We start from the raw sequence: 20002 nt of genomic DNA, 5'->3' as shown, positions 1-20002 counted from the left end.
CTGTCCCGGATGTTAACAGCTTCCGAGCAAAGCCGGAAGAGATCGGACCCTGGACAGAATCCTGAGTTGCCAGCCCCTCCCCTGACCCCTACGGAAAGAGGAGTACAAAGACTGTCCTGGCGAAGTCAAAACATTTATCCTGGCTTTGTCAGGTGAGGCTCTCCTTCCCCATCGAGGCATAGTAACACTCCTTTAATCTCCCATGACTCCTCGCGTCCTCAAGCTCCGCCCCCTCTCCTCTGCCCCGCCCCGAAGTTTGAGGGGTGTGGAGGGTTTGTGACCCCCTACATCCCGACCCTCGTTTCCTCACCTGACCGTAAACCATAACTGGCCGGGAGAGTCGGGCTTGGGCACTGCGACCAAAACCCGGAAGCCCCTCGGCTCTGGGGGGCTGATGGACTCCACTGCCAAGGGAATAGGACCTCTCAGACGCAGAACCTTCACCTCAGAAAAAAGCACGGTCGGGGACGGCTCCCCACAGTGCTTTTCAGGGTCTGGGTCGTCCACAGGCTGAGGAGAAAGCTGAGGCCTTGGATCAGACAGATGCAGGGCCCCTATTTGGCCCCTACCCCCGGCAGTTCCTCGTGTCCTCCGTTTCCATCTGTCTTTGCCACAGTTTCCTTTTGTGTAAATCACGGTTCCTGACATTAACCTTACCATCAGGGTTTAGTTGTGGGAGTGAGACGTAATTGCTATCATTTGTTTATTGAACAGTGTTAATTATATTTGCTTCGATGATTTCACGTCATCTTCAAAACAACCTTATGAGGTAGGTAACCATTTTAAACCCCACTTTACTGATGAGAGAAACCTGAGGTTTTGAGAATGTTGTTGGAAGTTGCATAGCTAGAAGAGGGGCTAGACAGTGATCTGTTGTAATTGCTTTCCTGACTCCAGGGCCAATCTGTGTAAATAAGGCTGTGGAAACTCTTCGAATGTTGGTGTGTTCTACAAATATTCCCTGAGCAGTTACTGTGGCATTGCATTAAGAGCTTCAAACAAAGAGAGCTACCCTTGGTTCTTATCTTCCAGGAGTCAGTGAAGAGATGGACAGGTTATAAGTGTAATGTTTTGTGGGTGCTGTGAGAATAGTCTGATAATGATAATCACCAGATGGATTTGCCCAGAGACAGCTGTGAAAGTAGATTCTCCAAGGAAAAGAGAAGGTACTCCGAGGAATATGCAGAGAGCCTCCGATGCTTTCTCAGACTCCTCAGAGAGGGAAAACCTTCATAGCACAAGACAGACTGAAATAAGGATTGTAGGAACTGTTGGGAAGTTTTTCCCAATAATTTCTATTTGGGCAATGATTTTCTTGAAGCTGTCTCATGTAGTCTAGGCTGGCCTGGAACTTGCAAAGTAGTGGAGGCTTGCTTGAACCTTGTATCTTTACTGCCTTTATTTCCCCAAGTTCTGGGATAACTGTAGTATATACTGGAACAGTGGGTTTGCAGTTGTAAGCCAAGCCCATGGAGACTAAAGAGGGTAGTATTTCTGGTGGCTGTCCTATGTGGCTCTCCAGAATTTGCCAGAACAGTTTAACAGGCAAACATGTTAGTCTGAGTACATTTGTCCATTTGAAGTGATCTGATTCTGTCCTTGGTAGATCAAAGTGTATGTATCTGGCTCTTGACATCTGGGCATGAATGGGTGTATGGCCATGAATGAGATGTAATCAAAAGAGAATCTGGCAAGGGTGGCTGCACAATGTCTATGAAGGAGTCTTTTTGTTCTCTGAAGCTACCATTGAGGGTGGGGTGTGTGTGTGTATGCATGTGTGCTTGATCACATGTTAGAAATCCTAGAGAAACGTCAGGCTTGAAGCAAAATGTAAGCTGGGCAGTGGTGGCACATGGCTTTCATCCCAGTACTCGGGCAGGGGCAAGTGATTCTGAAGCTAGCCTGGTCTACAAAGCAGGTAGCTCCTAGACAGCGAGGGTTACACAGAGAAACCCTGTCTGGAAGAGAAGCAGCAGGTGTCCTTTCTCTATTATTCTCCAAATACAAAAAAAAAACAACAACAAAAAAAAAACCCAAAAAAACAAGCATTCAGCAGCTGGGGACAAGGTTATGAGGCTTTTCTGGTGACCCGTGCTCCTTATGGGCACAGAATCTGAAAGCTAGAGTTTCATAATAGAGGCCAAGGGGCCAAGGGGAAGTCCTAAGCTTGAGGGTCTACTACTGTTAGATTGGCTGGCTGCCCTTCCTACAGAACACCAAACCCCCATCCTTTTTTCCTTTTTTTTTTTTTCCTTTTTTTTTAACCCCAGCCTGCCTCAGAACCTAAACAAACTAGAAACCTGGTTATAACCCTCGACCCCGCTGATGCTGTCCCCCTTTGTCCCTGCAGTGTGGACCCAGTCAGCAGCCCGGCCATGGAGCGCTCTGATGTCACCCTCATTGAGGGTGTGGGTAACGAGGTGATGGTGGTGGCAGGTGTGGTGGTGCTGACTCTAGCCTTGGTCCTAGCCTGGCTGTCTACCTATGTAGCAGACAGCAGTAACAACCAGCTGCTGGGCACCATAGTGTCAGCAGGTGACACATCTGTTCTCCACCTGGGGCATGTGGACCAGCTGGTAAACCAAGGCGCTCCTGAGCCGACAGAACACCCCCATCCATCAGGGGGCAATGATGACAAGGCCGAAGAGACCAGTGACAGTGGGGGAGATGCCACTGGAGAACCTGGAGCTAGGGCAGATGTGGAGCCCAGCCTTGAGCATCTCCTCGACATTCAAGGCCTGCCTAAAAGACAAGCAGGCCTGGGGAGCAGCCACGCAGAGACCCCACCACAATCAGATGACGGCACCTGCCTCTCTCCCAGCCCTAGCCTCATCAGTGTTCGCCTCAAGTTCCTCAATGACACCGAGGAGCTAGCTGTGGCCAGGCCAGAGGACACCGTGGGCACCCTAAAAAGGTGAGCAGGCTGGAAAGAGGGCAGCTGCTCATGACTTGTGCCTCAGGTGATGGTTTCTCTGAAGAAGCTGGTGCATATATGTAAGCAAAATTTTAAGAGCTGGCCTCTACTAAGGGGAAATGGGAGACTTCTGTAGACTTCAGTGTCTTCTGTGCCCTGCTTGTTGGTCCAGGCTTTTATATTTATATCCTTATCCTTTATCTAGTCTTTCCTTTCGTCTTTGTAGCAAATACTTCCCTGGACAAGAGAGCCAGATGAAATTGATCTACCAGGGTCGGCTGCTGCAGGACCCAGCACGCACGCTGAGTTCCCTGAACATTACCAACAACTGTGTGATTCACTGCCACCGTTCACCCCCAGGGGCAGCAGTTTCTGGCCCCTCAGCCTCCTTGACCCCAACCACTGAGCAATCCAACCTTGGTGTCAACGTGGGCAGCCTCATGGTGCCTGTGTTTGTGGTGCTCTTGGGTGTGGTCTGGTACTTCCGTATCAATTACCGCCAGTTCTTCACAGCACCTGCCACTGTCTCCTTGGTTGGAGTCACAGTCTTCTTCAGCTTTCTAGTATTTGGGATGTATGGAAGATAAGGACATTGGGAGACAAAGAAAGGCATGGTCTTCCTCCTTCACGGCCTTCCCCCCTTTCCTGGCCAGAGCTGGGCCCAAGGACCTAAGAGGGAGGGCTGGGAAGGGTATGGTGGGTACCCTGTCCATAGGACCCAGGAAGCAGGTGTGTGGCCTCCCTTCATGTCCATAGGGTACAGATATCTCTGCAAGCACAACTCAGGTAGAAACGAGGATATCATCTCCCCTCTTTTGGAATCCCAAAGTTCAAAGGCCGAACTCAGTGAGAAGCCTGGCCTCTGGGTCTTCCCTCCTGGCTGTGGCCCTAGCCCGGTATCTTGCATGTCTGTTCCCTAACTAACCCCCAGGGTTGCTGCCAGGACAGCTCAGCATGGCCTTAGTATCCCTTCCACTCCTTAGAGGAGTGTGGACCTTTTGAAACTAACTTCATAGGGATAAAGACTGCCAGCTTCCCTACAGCACCCAGCTGCCACCACCTCCTCCTTTGCCCCTTGTAGCAGGAATAGGATATTTTGCTTTCTTTTAAGCACTTTGCTTGCCCTTTTTTTCTAAGTAGGACTGTATAGAGAGCTCAGTCAGGAAGGGGACTGGGGCAGAGGGCCAAGGCCCCAGCATTCAGAGGCCAGGCCCCAGCTGCTGCTATCCTAGGCCTTAGACTGCAAGAGTACTGGCCCTAATCCAGTGCCCTGCCCAGTTCCAAGGATGAGCTCTGGGTATAGACTGCCCTCCCCTAGGCCCTTAGATGGTCAGTATGAATGAATAAAATTCCATTTTGTGGCTATGGAGCCTCTGTGACTGCTCTGCCCTTAGCAACATGGTAATGAGAGTGGGTAGGCCAGGCTACCAACGGGAGATGCAGTTTATTTACACCAGCAGCCATGGGGGCAGAGGGGAATACACAGCGTTTACAAAGTTAGCTACCTGTACAGGATGGATTACATATGCAAAAATAAAAATCTCAAGACCACAGGACAGCGTGAGCCCCACCCCCCTCCCCCAATGACCCCAGCATGCGGTAATGCCAGGCGGGTGGCCCCTGGGCATGCGGGGGGGAGTGATGCATGGAAGGAAAAGCCACCGGCCATGGAAATTAGTACAGAACCCCCCCACACACAGACACATGATAGGATACAGGGTGGACAACACCTAGCCAGGGTGGGAAGGATGGGAATTGAAACCCACACAGCCTGCTGTTAGAGGGAGGGAGTGGGGAGTTCCTAGCCCCTGTTCAACTACACAGTAGGGAGGGCATACTCCCCAGAAGGAAGGGCTTTGTTCCCTCGGGGTCCCTGCTGGACCAAGCCCATCTCTCACCCAGCCTGGGCAGGGGGTTCTGCCCTGAGGGTGAGCCAGGGAACAAAGGGGAAGTTTTTGTGGACAAACCAGTTCCCAAACTATTCCCTCCAACCAGAGGGAAAAGGGAGAGGTGGGAGAGAGCAGAGTGAGTTGGCCTGAGCTGCAGCTACTTCTCCAAAGGGATCAAGGCCTGGGCCGGCTTCCCCTGGCCTTCGGCAGGTTCCCAAGCTGTGCTTGGTAGTGGGGCCAGCCCGAGAACCTTCTCTTTCCCCCATAGCGAGAAGGTTATGGAGGGCCAAGGACAGAGGGACCCAGGCTTCAGGATTTATTCTAACTCCTGCCAAAATTAGTTTGACTTTTTAAAAAATAATCAACAATACTTGGGTTAAAAATCAATTTGTAACCAGGCATCAGCCACAATGAGAACCACCCCCAGGGGAGACTGGGTTTCCAGACAGGGTACTGCAACCCTAGCACTGTTGTTCCCTTAACCCTCTGGGTCCCTAACCCAAATCAGTCCAACCAGTCCTGGGTACTAGCTACCCAGTACAGGAGTTGGCTCCTCCTGGGAGGAGAGGGGACATGTAGAGCAAGAGGCAGAAAACCTGACTCAGGATCAACCCATCCCTGTCAATCAAACCCATAGCCAGATCTTCTAGCTCCAAGGTGTGATGGTACCTGCTCGGAGGTGGGATACAGGTCAAGTGGATGGGTGTTCTGGCATGACAGTCCACAGAGGGGCGAGAGCGCCCTCCGAGCTCTGCTGACAGGGCAGAGACTGCCTTCTCATCCCATCTACTCCGAGCAAAGGGAGAGGCACAAGGTTAGGGTTTTTCCTCAGAGCCCCAAACCACAAGTACAGAATAAATAACTTAAAAGCGGCAAGGGAGGGGAAACAGGGCAGGCTTTAGAGGCGAGAGCACTGAGAGGAACCGAAGCTGGTCAAGGGAAAGGAGGGTGGGGGGCAAGCAGCAGCTGGGAACTCGGGCTGCCCCAGCAGAGCAGGGCAGGGGGCGGGATGGGAGGGAGAACACGGGGCCACCCCAGGAGGGTGAGGCTGGGCCCCTTCCTGGGGCAGGGAATGAGGTAAGAAACATTTCAAATAAAGCAGCACCGTCCCTCTCACCTGGGCCATTCCTCACAGCCCTGGGGCAGGGAGGGCAGGGGGCCACTCTGATACAGGCTCCCTCTTCCTACCCTCCCCTTCCCATTCCTTGAAGCTGTAGAGGCTGGAGGTCCTTTCCCGGCACCCAACAACAAAAGGACAGCTCCTGCTGCCAAGGAGGCCCATGGGGACTGAGGGGAAAGGGCTGCCCCCTGTGAGGCAGTTCTGGATGCCCACCTTAGCAGACAGCACTGTGCCTGCTGACCCCAGGGAATGGGGACATCTGATAGGACTCTGCACACAAACAGGACACAGCAGCCCTGCCCCTCAGCTCCAAGCACCGGACCCTTTCACATTGCTGAGGGCAGCCAGGGGAGGCCCTCTCTGGGCTCAGCTTCCAACCCAAAGCCGCCTGGGTAGCCACAATGCCCCTCGGCAGGGCTTAGTCCAGTTCCTGGGGTGGGGAGCAGGCAGTGCCCTGGCACAGTGCCCAGGTCAGGCCCCCAGCCTAGCTGGACATCCAGTAACTCACAGAATAAATAGGAAAACCGCCTCCCCACCAAACTTAGGTCCAAGGCATAATATGTCCAGGTCTGAGTCCTGCACGCCGAGGGGTCATGCTTTGTTGCAGAGGACCCTGACACCCCCCAGGGGCACATAATTGGATCCTCTGCCTGCCTGGCCCACCAAGCTTCCCAAGCCCAAACCCCCAGCAGCTGTCCATATGCCAGGCTATGCTGCCTGGGTGGGGGTCGGGAGAGAGGGCTCTCTCAGCCAAAGGCTATCCCTTGCACCCAAGTCAGTTGATGTCATCATAGATGCTGGGCGTTGGGGGAGCCGGTGGCTTTGGCTTTTTCTTCTTGTTAGAGCCCAGGCCAGAGGCAGTCCCTACCAAGCTCAGATGGGATTTCTTTTTCTTGGTTTTCCGTGATTCAGAGCTGTTGGTACCTGTAGAGAAAGAGACATGGGATGAAAGTGCAGTTGTGGAAGGAGAAGGGGTGCCCCACTGGCAGAGCCTGAGATCAAGTACATGGAATACCTAAACCCCATCCCTGATTTTCACTAGTCTTGGAGGAGCCTGAATCAGAAGGTGAGAGATCAGAAGAGCCGTCCCACTGAAGTCGGCTGATGAGGGTCTGGCTGTCAGTCATGTCAAAGCCATCGTTCTCCAAGGAGCTCTCAACCTCTGGAAGAACGCTAGAAAGAGGAGTCAAAGAGACAAGTTAGAGAAAGAGATCAGCAACCTGACCCACCACCCTTCTGGAAAGGTCACTTACGCTGAGGGCCCAAGGAAATAAATCCGTACGGTTCGCCTCTGTTCATCTGTGTGCTGCGGGCAGCGTAGTGACCTGGTGGGGACAGAATGATCAGACCCTGACAAGGCAGGGAAGGACTTCAGGAACTCAGGTGAAGCAGAAGCTGGAGGGACAGGGAAAGAGTCAGTGGTGAATCCCCAGATGGTGGCCTAATAAGGCCTGTTAGACGAAGGGAGGGTTAAGGATGGGAGCCCACTGATCAGATCCAGGGGTACTCCCCACCCATGCCCAGGATTTGCCCCTCTTTAAGTTTCCAAGCTCACCTTGTGCACATCTTCTTGGTATGTTCGGAAATCACTCCACATTGCTGGAAAAAGAACACAGCTGAAAGGAGGGGCAGGAGACCTATTTGAAACACTAGATGCTCCCTCTGCACCAACACTAGACTGACCAAGTAGAAACCAACCCCAGAGCTAGAGAACGAGGAAGCCAACTTTCACAGAAAACTATGGCTCCTGCCACTATTATCACCTATCTCCCTCAGGGTCCTACCCACTGCCCAGCCCAGACCAACCCCCCTCCCTTTCCAGTTACACACCGTGGTGAGCAGGCTCCTCAGCTCCTCTGGCCCCAGGGTCTCATAGCTGATACCAGTTGAGTTACTATACTGTGAGAGAAGCAGAGGTACAGGTCAGAAGTAAAAGAAACAGGTCAGAAAGTAAAAAGAGGGCAGCCAGAAAAGGAGCGGATGGAGAAGCAGTCCCGCTCACCCCTGCCTCCAAGTAATCTTCCAAAAGTCCTTCCAGCCTACCTGCACATAGACACGGAGACGGGACCCACAAAGAACATGAACACCCAAGACTTAAAGAGCTACAAGCACTTGTAGTTGTCAGCATCCTGGCCTCACTTGTCCAAATCCCAACCACCTCACAAGAACAGGGAGAAGCACACAAAGAAAGGGCAGCATCTACTCACCTTAAAAGGATCAGAGTTGCTAAGTTCCCCTGAAGAAGAAAAAAGAAGGGGAAGGGTGTTTGATGCAGAGGTACAGACAGAGAACCCTGAAAATAACCAGAGAGGAAGTGGGGGTGACAGAAGGATCACAGGCCCTCCCTCACCCCCAGACAAGCCCTGTAATAACATAGCAGCGCCCCTGTTGGTCTAGCCCCACTTACCATTTTTGTGTTTTAGAGACTTGGATCTTCGAGGGGAATTAGGGTTCTGGAATGGGAGATACCATAGCTTTGGGGAAAGGGCAATGATAAGGGGGAGCCGAGAACCCAGGGAAGGAACAAAGATTTGACAAAGAAACGACCTCAAACATTTACTACTCCTCCCGGTGAGAAGACTGCCTGTCTATATTCCTTCCCTCCCTCCCTCCAACACCACCTCTGGAGCTCCCTCCCCTGCCCACCACACACCCTTACTCCCAAACCCGGAGATGCCCCCCAGTGACCTCACACTTGAGTCAATAGACCTGAGCACTCCCTGCCCAAAAGAGAGGGTATCTGTCCTTCACCCAAACTTCCCCATGCTCGCCCCGGCTCTCACCTTGTCTGATTTTCTCTTCTTGGCTGGGGGACAACAGAACAAAGAACACAGTTACTTTTACATTGTCTTTCTCAGAACATTTATATGTTCTTTCTTTCTTTTCTTTTCTTTCTTTCTTTCTTTTTTTTTTTTTTTTGGTTTTTCGAGACAGGGTTTCTCTGTATTGCCCTCGCTGTCATGGAACTCACTCTGTAAACCAGGCTGGCCTTGAACTCAGAAATCCGCCTGCCTCTGTCTCCCAAGTTATGGGATTACAGGTGTGCGACACCACGCCCGGCTTACATATTTTCAAAAACCACATTCTTCCCCCATCAAGACAGTTTATGGCAATGTATACTCTACTACTGTTTTCCCATTCCACCCCAGCTTCTCCCAGGTTTCCCCAGACCCCCAAACACCTTTCTTCTCTGAGCCATAGGACCAGTCGTTGTCATTGATGTCATCGTTGTCTTCTTGGTCACTCTCAGACTTGTTCATATTGTTGCTATTGGCAATCCTGCCCAGAGTTGAGAAGAAAAGGGTCAAGGCTATCACCCATCTGCACATGAATTTATAGTGAAGCAAGTACAGCCCACCCTCTGTCCCCTCCCAGTGTCCCCATGAGCCAACACCGGCGTACAAACTGCACAAGATATGCATTGCTGGTGCTGGAAGCAAGAGGGTCTCACCGACGGTTGGCGATTCGGCTGCTGTTGCGACCCATTCCCAGGCACTTCTCCAGGTGGGGGGCAAAGCGGGAAGCAGCAATACTGCGGCTGCAATTGGGGCAAACACACTCCTTGCTCTTCCACTGGTTGAAAACCTGTCCAAAGATGTCCAACCCAGGCTGGTCCACGATCTCTGGGGACAGGAGAGGCGTGGCGATCAGAGCAGGCAGGGCACCCTAACTTCTTGTTTTCACCTATGGTCCCAGGCTCTCTTTAAACTCATTCTTACCTAAGCGCACAGGGGCTCTAGGCTCTACAAATAGGGCAGTTTCTAAAGAACCCTCTAAACCCTTCCTGGGCAGAGCTAGACCACTCCCCTTCCACCCTGAAGCTCACCAAAATCCTTCATGCTATCAGGATCCGTATCATCCAGGAAGAAGTAGCCACACTTGACAGCCCGGTGTACTTCAAAGCAGAATCCCAAACAAGAATCCTCGACCAGGTCAGCATATATCTCCTGAGCGATGGCCTGGACCCCGGGACAGAACACGGACACCACGGTCACAAGGGTAGCACCCGCCTGGACTGAACAACTCTCACCAACCAATCTCCCAGCCCTGACCAAACATGCTGCTTTCTTTGCCACCTTCCTGACCTTGATTTTTGAGTTCCTTCTTCCTCCCAGATCCTTGGGCCTTTTCAGCTGGTTATTATTCCCTCTAAGGAGGGAGGCTGACTACCCAAATTCTTCCTCTGGCACAGATGCCAGATTTAGCGACGCAGAGACATCAAGAGAAAGAACTAGAGGCACACGTGGGGGAGCCCTCACCTCTAGTTTGCTGTTATCCAGGCCAGACAAAGACATTTCCTCCATTTTCATTTGTAAACTCTTGTGGAGACGGCGCTCTGACTGCTCATAGCACAGCGGGCGGCAACACGGCTGCACACACGGAGGTGGGGGTGTTGGTGTGAGTCCAAGACACCTCCAGAGACTGCCACCTCCCCTCCCCACCTCCAAGCCCTGGGCTTAATCCTGGCATCAGAGTGTCTCCCTCCCCAAGGCCCCGTTCACTAAGTCTAGATGGTCCTTCAGGGCCTGAAAACCAGAGGTGGCCTAGTCCCTCCCAGGCCTAAGCTGAACCAGGCCCTGAACTATACTGCCTTGCCAATCAGACTCTAGGTCTATAGGAGGCAGCAGCTCATCCCAGGTACCCAAAACTCAAACCCCTCTTTGATACCCATGGTGCAATGCAGCAGGGGGAGGAGAAGGAACTCTAAGGCCTCAAAGCAAACCCACAGGGTGTGGCAAAGAACTGCACAGACTCCTCAAGACAACCCCGTTTCCCTAAGGGCTGTCAGAGTCACCTCTGCTTTCAGCCAGGATGTCCACTTGGGGGGGTACTGCTACCAGAAGTAGGAATGGCCCTAGTACCCTACAACCTTCACCCCACTCTGCTTTCTCTTAAAATAAGCCTGCCACTCCACGAGAGGAACAGATCCCACGGAAGCCTACAGGCAAAGGGCATTTCCAGCTACCAAGAACTGAGCAGAGGAGAGCCCCGTGGTACGCACGCGAGGAGTGGGCACTCCCCTTACCTGTTCTTTTAGATCGCACCCTCCCTCCCTCAGGACCAGCCCGGAAGTCTCTCCAAGAGCCCCAAAGTCCAGAAACCCCAACCGTAGGATTCAGAAACAGTGTCCACAGTTCGGGGCCCCACTGAACAGTGGGTACGAGTTTAAGGAGCTGCCGGCCTCGAGTGGGGTGGGGACTGACAAATGAGCCTGGGGCACTGGGAAGGGGAGCAGGCCGTGTCGCGGCTCTTCTCCCGTCCTTGCGGCACTGCTGCTGCATCATACCGACTTGGGGGGAGGAGAGCCCAGCCGCCCAAGGCCGGCGGCGGGCCGGGACAGACCGACCCCCAGAGAGTAAGCAGAGTGGGACGCGTCCCGACCCCTCTAGGTCGCCGCCTGCCCAGATCCCGGACGGGCCGGGGAGAGGATTCCGGGAGGGTGTCTCTATTGTCCCGGGGGCTGGGGCCTGGCTCCCTAACAAAGGCCCCGCGCCCCCTCCCCGGCCGGCCCTGCCCCGCCCAAGGAGGACCCAGCCAGGGGGAGACCGGGGGGCCCCCGGCCCGGCCGGGAAGCCGGGGAAAGCCGGGCGTTTCCGCGTCGGCCCTGGGGGAGGGGAAGGGGCGCTGACCCAGACCTGGGGGGAGGGGGCCCAAGCCCCGCCTCGGGCCCCGCCCCCCGCCCCCCGCAGGCCCCTCCCCCGTCCCTGTTCCGTACTCACCCCGCCCGGGGGGCCGCGCCGGGGCCCGGCGGCCTCTCAGGGCCGCGTCCTCCGGCGGCGGCGGCGACGGCGGCTGCTCCGGAGCCCCATGTCCGTCGGTCCGTCCTCGCCTCTCCCCGGGGCCCAGGGCCCGGGGCCGGGGGGTCGGGCTGCCCCCCCGCCTCGCCGCCTCACCGGGCGGCCATGGCCCCTTCCCCTCCCTTCTCGTCCCGTCGCCGCCTCCTCCTCCTCACCTCACCCCGCCCGCGCGCAGTCCGCGCGCCGTTCACGCGCCCCTCCCCCCGCCCCCCACTCCAGCCCGCCTCTCCCGGGCGGGGGGTGCGGCGCGAGCCCGGAGCGCGCGCGCGTGCCGCGACCGGAGGATGGATGGATGGAGCGAGCGAGGACGCGAGCGTGCGCGCGCGCGCCCCTCTCCCCCCCCTCCCTCGGCGCGGGCGCGAGGCCAGGCGCGAGCGCGCTCCAACCTCCTCCTCTTCCTCCTCCCGCCCCTCCTCAACACCCCGCCCTCGCCCTCCCTTCCTCTTCCTCCTTTCGCTTTCGCGCGCCCAGCGACTGCTCGCGCCTGCTAGAAGGGCCCGAGCGCGTGCATCTGCCCCGCGGCCGCAGCTCGGCAGCATTTGCTCCAGGGGGCGGGGACCGGGAAGGGAGGAGGGGCGCCACGCCGCCGTCCAAAGTACCGGCGGACGGGAACTGGGGCGGGGAGATGGGCGGGGCCTCCGTGGACTAGTCTAGCCAATCGCGGAGTGTCTTCGGCCCAGGACGCCCAATAGGCTAGAGGTGGGTGGGGCAGCGTTCAAGGTGAGGTGCGCGGTGCGCCAGGGGCGGAGACTTGGTGCCGTCCCGGCCGGCTCGGGGGCGGAGGCAACGGGGTGGCGTCGAAAGAGAGCGCCGGCTCCCAGCCGAGCCTGGGACGCCTTCCGGCCCAGGCATCCCCGCCCTTCCCGCGGGGTTCCCTGCTCTGCTCCCCGGCCGCTCCCCACTTTGACCCCGAGGCATACAGTCAGTTGTGTGAAGAGTCTGGGCTTGAAATGGGGTGCAGTTAGGCGCTCAGGAAGGAACACCCTTAAAGGGGGCTGGTCTGCATTCGTTCTTCGGGTTTCCGAGGGGGTCACTAGACACCCCAGGCCTCCGAACGGAGAAGAGCCAAAGGGAGAAGGTTCACTGCCTAGCGCAAACTGCGACCTTCTGAGCGGAGCGCGCTCCCGCCCTTATCCTAATTTAGATCCCACACCTGCTCGCCTTTCCTGCTTCCGGAGCCCACGCTGGACCCTCCACCACTCAGGCTGCTTGGCACGGGCCAGACTGCCTACACTAAATGCTGCTCGCTGGGAGGAGCTTTATCCTCATACTCTTGCTTCGGGAGGAAAGGTCCTTTTCTTAGCCACCCAAGGTGTTTAGTTTTGCGCTCACATCTACGTGGCCGTGTCTACAGCCTCGAGACTGTTGCGTACCAGGCCTCTAGCCTCAGAGAAAATTCAACTCCGAAATCACGTACTTTTGAGACTTGGTTCTTCAATCTTCAGCAAACATTTATGGAGGTCGTTGGTAGATATTTCGAAGCGGTTAAGGCCACACGTTAATTCTGAATTTAACTCGGTGGACCAGGCAAAAAAAGCTTCTTATACCTCTTTTGACCATTGTCAGAGGGCATAGTACCTGTCTCATTGGAAAGACTAACAATTAAGTTTTTGCCCAGCTACTCCTTTTACCACAAAACTAAGGAGGTAGAAGCAGGAGGATTTCTGTGAGTTGAGGCTGGTCTCATCTACATACTTTCAGGGCTACATAGTGAAACCCTGTCTCAGAAACAAAACAGAAGCTAACATGGAAGTCAGCTATGGAAGGTGTCAGATAATCTTAACTTGTATTGTCTTTTGGCTTTACTCCACTGACTCATGGTCTCATTATGTAGCCCATCCTGCCTCAGCCTCCTGAGTGCCAGGATTATAGTACTGTGTTGACATACCAATTGTTACTCTGTCTTTTTTTTTAAACTGGAGAGACGGTGTGGGTGTTGGGAACCAAACGTTTGTCCTTTTGGTTGTGAGCCTAGCCTCTAAAGGCTGAGCTATCTTTCCAGCACTGGCTGTTATTTCAGTTTTCTTTCTATTTTTAAATGATTCTTTATAATGTCTTCACTGTCATTACAAACTTAACATTAAAAAAGTGTTATCAGCACAATCCCTGTGCTGAGAGACAATGATGGAATAGGACAGTTGAGTTTCCTCAGGGAGTCAGTCTCCCCGGGGTGGGGAGACTTCAAGGAAAATAATTGAAAATTCCTGTGGTTAAAAAAGGAAAGAGGTAGCCGGGCGGTGGTGGCGCAGGCCTGTAATCCCAGCACTCTGGGAGGCAGAGGCAGGCTGATTTCTGAGTTCGAGGCCAGCCTGGTCTACAGAGTGAGTTCCAGGACAGCCAGGGCTACACAGAGAAACCCTGTCTTGAAAAAACAAAGAAGCAAAAAAAAAAAAAAGGAAAGAGGCTTACCTAGTTCAGAGGTGGGTAGAAGACATCAAGGATCAAAGGATGGAAGAGAATGATCAGAAAAAGCCACGGTGGCACCTACATAAAGAATGTAAATCAGATTGAACACCAGCACTGGAAACAAAAATCATGTGGCCAGGTGTGGTGGCAGAGGTGGCCTGATCTCGGAATTGGAGGCTGGCCTGGTCAGAGTCACTTCCTGTCCCAGTACTTAGTGGCAGGATGGACAGAGACAGACAGAATATGGATTAGGCTAAGGGCTGTCTGGAACATGGGGAGATGTGCGGCAGGCAGCAACAGGATATGAGCAGGCTAGAAGATCATACAGGTTCAAGTAGAGGTTTGTAGGGTTGAGCCTTACAGACAATGGGGAGGGCTGTCCTCTGGCCAGACTTGTGTGTATACAACATCACTCTCTATTCTGGAGTCTAGCTGGCCGACCTCCCTGTATGGAGTGAAGGAGGTGGAAAACATCTTGAAGACTGAGAATTTGCTGGAGGTCGTGACAAGATGATAGATCTGGTTTCAGAAAAACTAGGATCACTATGGGACCAGATAGTGAAGACTCTAAAGATGGTTAAACTTAGAGCAGGATCAGAGTAAGCCAGACTTTGGGAAGTGGACAGAGTATGGCCTCAGACCTCACCTGTTCCACGTTTCAGGGTTCTTCTTCATAGTAATACTGTTTGTTTTTTTCTTATCAAAATAGTGCTTAAAACCTTTGCCTTCAGGTGTTTGCACATTCACTTTCAGAAGAACCCTTCTGGCTCCCCCCTGTTTCTCTGAGTCCTCTTACCCCCACCAGAAGCTGTCCTCACACAGAACTTCCAAGTAATGGACCATCCAATTCATTGAACACTTGGCCATGGCTGCTGTATGGTGGTGATCTTTGGGCACATGACCTGGTTCTGTACCAGTTAATAAATACTAAGGCTGTATGTGAGGCCTTAGGGTTACAGTGAGGAGCAAAGGAGACACAGAGGCCTTGTCTTGGTAGAGCTTGCAGTCCAGCAAAGCCTGGCATTGAAGAGACATTCAATCAGCTGAGGAAACAAAGGGCAGAAGGAAGTACCTCCCCACCCTGCACCGAGAAAGACTTTTTTTTAAATTTAATTTTATTTTGTTTTTGCTTGCTTGAATGTCTGTGTACCACCTGCATCCAGTGCCTGCAACACCCACAAGAGGGAACTAGATCCTCTAGATCGGGGGTTACAGCCAGCTAGGGGGCCACATGTGGGTGCTAGAACTTGATCCTAGATCCTCTGGAAGAGCAGCCATTGATGTCAACAGTGAGCCATCTCTCTAACCCCCAGATAGACTTTTTTTTTCAATTGTTGTTGTTTGAGACAAGATCTCGTTATGTAGGCTGGCCTTGAGCTTACAGAGATCTAAATGGCTCTACCTCCACTGCTGTGGGATTAAAGGCATATACCACCACTCTCAATATTAGAAAGACTCTTAAAGGGCTGGAGAAATGGCTCAGTGGATAAGAGCACTGACTGCTCTTCCAAAGGTCCTGAGTTCAAATCCCAGCAACAGTATGGTGGCTCACAAACATCCATAATGAAATCTGACACCCTCTTCTGGCATGTCTTTAGACAGCTACAGTGTACTTACATATAACAATAAACAGTCAGGCAGTGGTGGCACATGCCTTTAATCCTAGCACTTGGGAGGCAGAGGCAGACCAGGCAAGACAGATTTCTGAGTTTGAGGCTAGCCTGATCTACAGAGTGAGTACCAGGACAGCCAGAGCAACACAGAGAAACCCTGTCTCAAAAAATCAAAATAAAAATAAACAATAAATAAAACTTAAAAATAAAAAGACCAAAAATAAATCAATAGAAAAAGATTAATAAACTAAAGAAATAAACAGTGTCCTGAATAACTAAGCAATCACTAATCAAAGAAGTGAAGATTATTTTAGGCAGAGAGGCTGGGGAAATTACTAAGCTGGTGAAATGGTTGTCTGATAAGCATGAGGTCCTCAGTTCAGTTTCTAGAAGTCTAGTGAAAAGTCAGGTGTGGTGGCACGTGGAACCTCAGAGCTAGGAGGGTGAAAGCAGACAGGTCAGTGAGTCAGTGGCCAGCCAGACAAACAGGCAACTTGCACATGAGAGACTCTCCAAGGAAGTCGGGGACATCTGAGGAACCATACTTGGTATGAACTCGATGTTCCACATACATACAATATATTCTAGCATACATTGTGTGTTTGAACCATAGAGGACTGGCATGGCTGGAGCTGGGGTGGAGTGGCCAGCAGGGGTGTTAGACCCACCCTTGCCCTCATGGCCTGTGGTCCGCATGGCCTGTGGTCCGCATGGCCTGTGTCAAATTATTAAAGAGCATCTTAGATGCTGGACGACTGTGATGAACAAGCAAGTTAACTGTCTTCAACTTGGGGAAAGATACCACATACAGGTAAGTCCACAAGCAGGGAGAGGAAGGCCTCTAGAGACGGTGGTTGTCTGTGAGGGGACTTTGAGCTGAGGCCTGGAAAATGAGAAAATCAGCCTTGTGGATTGGTGGGAGAACAAAATTCCAGGCAGAGAGCAAGAAGTGCAAAGAAGATGGCGGCGGTGGCCATGCCTTTAATCCCAGCACTTGGGAGGCAGAGGCAGGCAGATTTCTAGGTTTGAGGCCAGCCTGATCTACAGAGTATGGTCCAGGACAGCCAGGGCTACACAGAGAAACCCTGTCTCAAAAAACCAAAGGGGGGGGGGAGGAAACAGCTTCCATACCTCTTATCAGCAGGATGGGACTATCTATGGACAAGCACATACAGGACAGGGGGAAATGTGACCAAACTCACCCCTTTTCATCAGGTCGACAACTCCCATAATGCTTTAATCCATTCCTGAGGGACAGACTATTGTAATCATATCTCGTGGAGGTCCCACTTCAGGGGCTGAAAAGAGAGCTCAGCAGGTAAAGGTACCTGCTACCAAGCAAATGCCCAGAGCCTGGATGCATGAGACCTCAGGCAGTACGAAAAGAACTGAATCCAACAAGTTGTTCTCTGGACTAACACACATACACACACACACACACACACACACACACGCACGCACACACACACACTTTTTAAAATGTCCTGCCCTTTTACTCCTACCGTTATAGGTTTCGACTTGAGTTTGAATTAAAAACATTTAAGCCACAGCAAGCAGTGCCTGCAGATGCCACCTTTTATTTGGAAGGCAATCTCACTCCATAGCACAGTTTTTTTTGTTGTTGTTGTTTGTTTGTTTTTTAGACAGGGTTTCTCTGTATAGCCCTGACTGTCCTGGAACTCACTCTGTAGATCAGGCTGGCCTCGAACTCAGAAATCCGCCTGCCTCTGCCTCCCAGAGTGCGCCACCACCGCCCCGCCACAGGTTAGTTTTAAACTCAGGGCTCTTCTCTAGTTTCGGCCTCCTGAGTGCTGAGGTTTACAGGCGGGTGCTACCATACCTTCTGAATGGCTTCCTACCGGCTCAGGAGAGATAAATCAGAGTGAGGGCTGTGGCAGTGCCAGTCAGAGAGTGGGACACAAGCCAATGTCCCCAGGAAGTAAAGACAAGTATGCTAATGACTGCAGAATGGACTGAGGAATGAGTGGGGACTTCTGAACTGTGGCACGGCACCAATGGGAGCTTTTTGCATAGATCCATACCTTTCACCCAGTTCCCTGTCCAGGGACCTAGTCCAAACCTGTACAGGCAAGGCAGGTCTTAATCCAGACAGCAAGTCCTCTGGTTCCAGCAGCTTCTTATCAGAGGTCTGGGCAGAGTTAGGGGAGTCACTCCCTAACTATTCCTAAGCCATCCGAAAGGGCTTGCAAGGCCTGGATGAACCCTTCACCCTGGTGATTAATTACCTCATTTCCTAGAATACTGCCTTCTAGGAGAAGTGTCTACTCTGCAACTTCCCAAGCCCAAGTTAACGGCATGAATTGAGAAAGTTCAGGAACAAGGTGGAGGCAGGTCACCTGTAGAAATCTTCAGGAAAATGGCTTCAGAAAGGACAAACACTGTCTCAAGGACTTTATGTCAAGCCTGTTATTGGGTCACCCGTCACCCACTTATTCCAGTGACCAGACGGAAGTCAAACCTTTGTTTTTCACTTTATTATACAAAAAAGGGAAAACAAAACCTCCACAGTGGGCCTTAATCTGGGAGAGGAATGGCTAAGCCGACCCCATGGTACAAACTCAAGTGTGGTTGTTGAAACCTACAAAATACTCCTTAAATATTAGAAAAAGGAGAGGGGGTCCCAGTGCTAAAATATGCCCTGGGCAACTTGTGACGACAGCACCAACACCCCCACAGCCCTGTCTGTAAGAATTTTCCAATACTTGCAATGGGAGGAACACATGTGGTGTTCAAAGTTGTTTCTAAGTGAAAACACATTTCACTCAAGTGTAACAGTCCAGGGTGTTTAAACAAGATGGGGCTCTTTGCAGGCCCTCTCAGGAACTTAAACCCTGGTACTAAATTTTAGAATAAGGACAGTGGGGATGGAGGGTGGGATCTCATTAGGAATCTCCATCACACTATCCAGGCAAATGTCTTTACCTTCAAGCGGGACTGGCGGCTAGGCTGCAGCCTGCTTTCTGTGAAGGGCCTACTTCTCACCCCTGGCTTTCATTCAAGAGGCAAAACCTAACAGCATGAACAAAAATTCTGGCCAACACAGCAAAAATGAAAATCACTACAGGTGAGGTGACTTGGATTCTAACGTCAAGTGACTGACCCCAGAAGCTCGGAAGCTGCTGGCAAGAGATGAGAAGCCCAGTTGCAGAAAGCATCTTGTGCTGCCCCTTCCCCAGATGCAGGGATGGAAGCAGGAGATGGGGAGTAGACCTGAGAAATCAAAGGAAATGGGGGTGACCAGAGGACACAGGGCAAGGCAGGAAACATGTAGGTAAAAGATGTCAGGACACTTCCTGAAGCCCACGGGACCAGAGAAAAGCGTTAAGGCTCATGCCCTGGTTTGCCCCTTCCACGTCCCTGCTGGGCAGCACAGACCTGCAGAGCTCAGGGAATCATGGCCTTGGCAGAAGCAAGCTAGTATAGGAAGCATCAGGTGGTTCCTGTGCCCTTCACAGTAGACCCAGAGGGCAGGCACAGTGGAAGATTGCAGGGAGGGCCAGCCTTGGTTTGTCCCTGCTGGGGCCCCATCTCCCAGGCCTTTACAGACCCTTTTTCCAGATTCAAAGAGGCGGGTTCTAGGACAGATCCCTACACTCACTCTCTCTCTCTCTCTCTCTCTCTCTCTCTCTCTCCTATCCACAGGTGCAGCCATGCTGTATCGCGATCTCTCTCTCAGTCTCACACACATTCTATGCATATCAAGACCATTTTCTAAGTCTCAATACACCCCACCCCAAGCCCTCCCACTCCCAGAAATGACAACAGAGACGGCAGCCGAGATCGGTAGGAAACGTCTCGTTGACAGCTCAGAGCTTAAAAAAAAAATATATACACATATATAAAAAACACTCCGCCCCTCCCCCACAAACGGGTCCAGGCCACTCCATCCTTGCAGGGGCAGGGAAGAGGGACGGGGTCACTGCCTGCTCTCTTGAAGACAGCACCCTTTTCTCCCTCCAGTTCAGCACGGGGGTCCAGGTGGCAGGCCCATCTGGGAAGGAAAGGCCCCCCCCAAACATCCACCTTGCTGCAGTCTGTAGGCGTGGAGGGCCTCCCCAAACTCTTTAGGACACGCTCCCACCCACAAACTCCCAGGTCCATTGTCCATGCCGGAACTGCAAGTGCAGAAGAGGGGTGGGGTGGGCCAGTCCAGCGCTGGCTCAGTCTGATGGTGGCTGTCCCCGGAGAAGCCCTGAAGCCGAGGCTCCAAGGCTGCAGAGTCCTAGCCTGGGCTCACACAG

At 52.7% G+C, this 20002-nt stretch overlaps 2 protein-coding genes across 7 annotated transcripts; one reads left to right on the top strand and one right to left on the bottom strand.

The window, feature by feature from the left end:
• The first annotated feature begins 3 nt into the window (after nucleotides 1-3).
• Nucleotides 4-4279, top strand: Tmub2 (transmembrane and ubiquitin like domain containing 2). 2 transcript variants are annotated; one of them, XM_052194689.1, is made up of 4 exons: nucleotides 54-152; nucleotides 715-769; nucleotides 2351-2914; nucleotides 3141-4279. In XM_052194689.1, exons 2-4 carry the CDS (start codon nucleotides 735-737, stop codon nucleotides 3499-3501), a joined length of 960 nt encoding a protein of 319 aa, XP_052050649.1. In that variant the 5' UTR covers nucleotides 54-152; nucleotides 715-734; the 3' UTR covers nucleotides 3502-4279. The 2 variants fall into 2 exon arrangements, with proteins under 2 accessions (XP_052050648.1, XP_052050649.1); XM_052194688.1 differs by lacking the exon at nucleotides 715-769 and having other exon boundaries at nucleotides 4-152.
• A 60-nt stretch (nucleotides 4280-4339) lies between these two features.
• Nucleotides 4340-12054, bottom strand: Atxn7l3 (ataxin 7 like 3). 5 transcript variants are annotated; one of them, XM_052194683.1, is made up of 13 exons: nucleotides 11644-12054; nucleotides 10183-10293; nucleotides 9750-9882; nucleotides 9375-9546; nucleotides 9105-9202; nucleotides 8707-8729; nucleotides 8331-8397; nucleotides 8131-8216; nucleotides 7754-7822; nucleotides 7479-7522; nucleotides 7177-7248; nucleotides 6939-7096; nucleotides 4340-6847 (listed from the first exon to the last, which is right to left on the bottom strand). In XM_052194683.1, exons 2-13 carry the CDS (start codon nucleotides 10231-10233, stop codon nucleotides 6699-6701), a joined length of 1122 nt encoding a protein of 373 aa, XP_052050643.1. In that variant the 5' UTR covers nucleotides 10234-10293; nucleotides 11644-12054; the 3' UTR covers nucleotides 4340-6698. The 5 variants fall into 5 exon arrangements, with proteins under 5 accessions (XP_052050643.1, XP_052050645.1, XP_052050646.1 ...); XM_052194685.1 differs by having other exon boundaries at nucleotides 8331-8376; nucleotides 11644-12048; XM_052194686.1 differs by having other exon boundaries at nucleotides 8131-8159; nucleotides 11644-12039.
• Nucleotides 12055-20002: the final 7948 nt, after the last annotated feature.

Source organism: Apodemus sylvaticus, chromosome 10 (assembly GCF_947179515.1).
Source record: "Apodemus sylvaticus chromosome 10, mApoSyl1.1, whole genome shotgun sequence".
In the NCBI taxonomy this organism is placed as follows: Eukaryota; Metazoa; Chordata; class Mammalia; order Rodentia; family Muridae; genus Apodemus; species Apodemus sylvaticus.
The sequence above is the reverse complement of the archived record's forward strand: the minus strand, read 5'-3'. Positions and strand labels throughout refer to the sequence as shown.

Bases quoted from the DNA above. Each gene is read 5' to 3' on its own strand.
- Atxn7l3 (XM_052194683.1), bottom strand. From the start codon at position 10,233: ATGAAAATGGAGGAAATGTCTTTGTCTGGCCTGGATAACAGCAAACTA. The intron at 9,883-10,182 runs GTGAGGGCTCCC...CCCGGGGTCCAG, and splicing joins TGGATAACAGCAAACTAGAG to GCCATCGCTCAGGAGATATA. The intron at 9,547-9,749 runs GTGAGCTTCAGG...TCCTGTCCCCAG, and splicing joins TGATAGCATGAAGGATTTTG to AGATCGTGGACCAGCCTGGG.
- Tmub2 (XM_052194688.1), top strand. From the start codon at position 10: ATGTTAACAGCTTCCGAGCAAAGCCGGAAGAGATCGGACCCTGGACAG. The intron at 153-2,350 runs GTGAGGCTCTCC...TTGTCCCTGCAG, and splicing joins ATTTATCCTGGCTTTGTCAG to TGTGGACCCAGTCAGCAGCC. The intron at 2,915-3,140 runs GTGAGCAGGCTG...TCGTCTTTGTAG, and splicing joins ACCGTGGGCACCCTAAAAAG to CAAATACTTCCCTGGACAAG.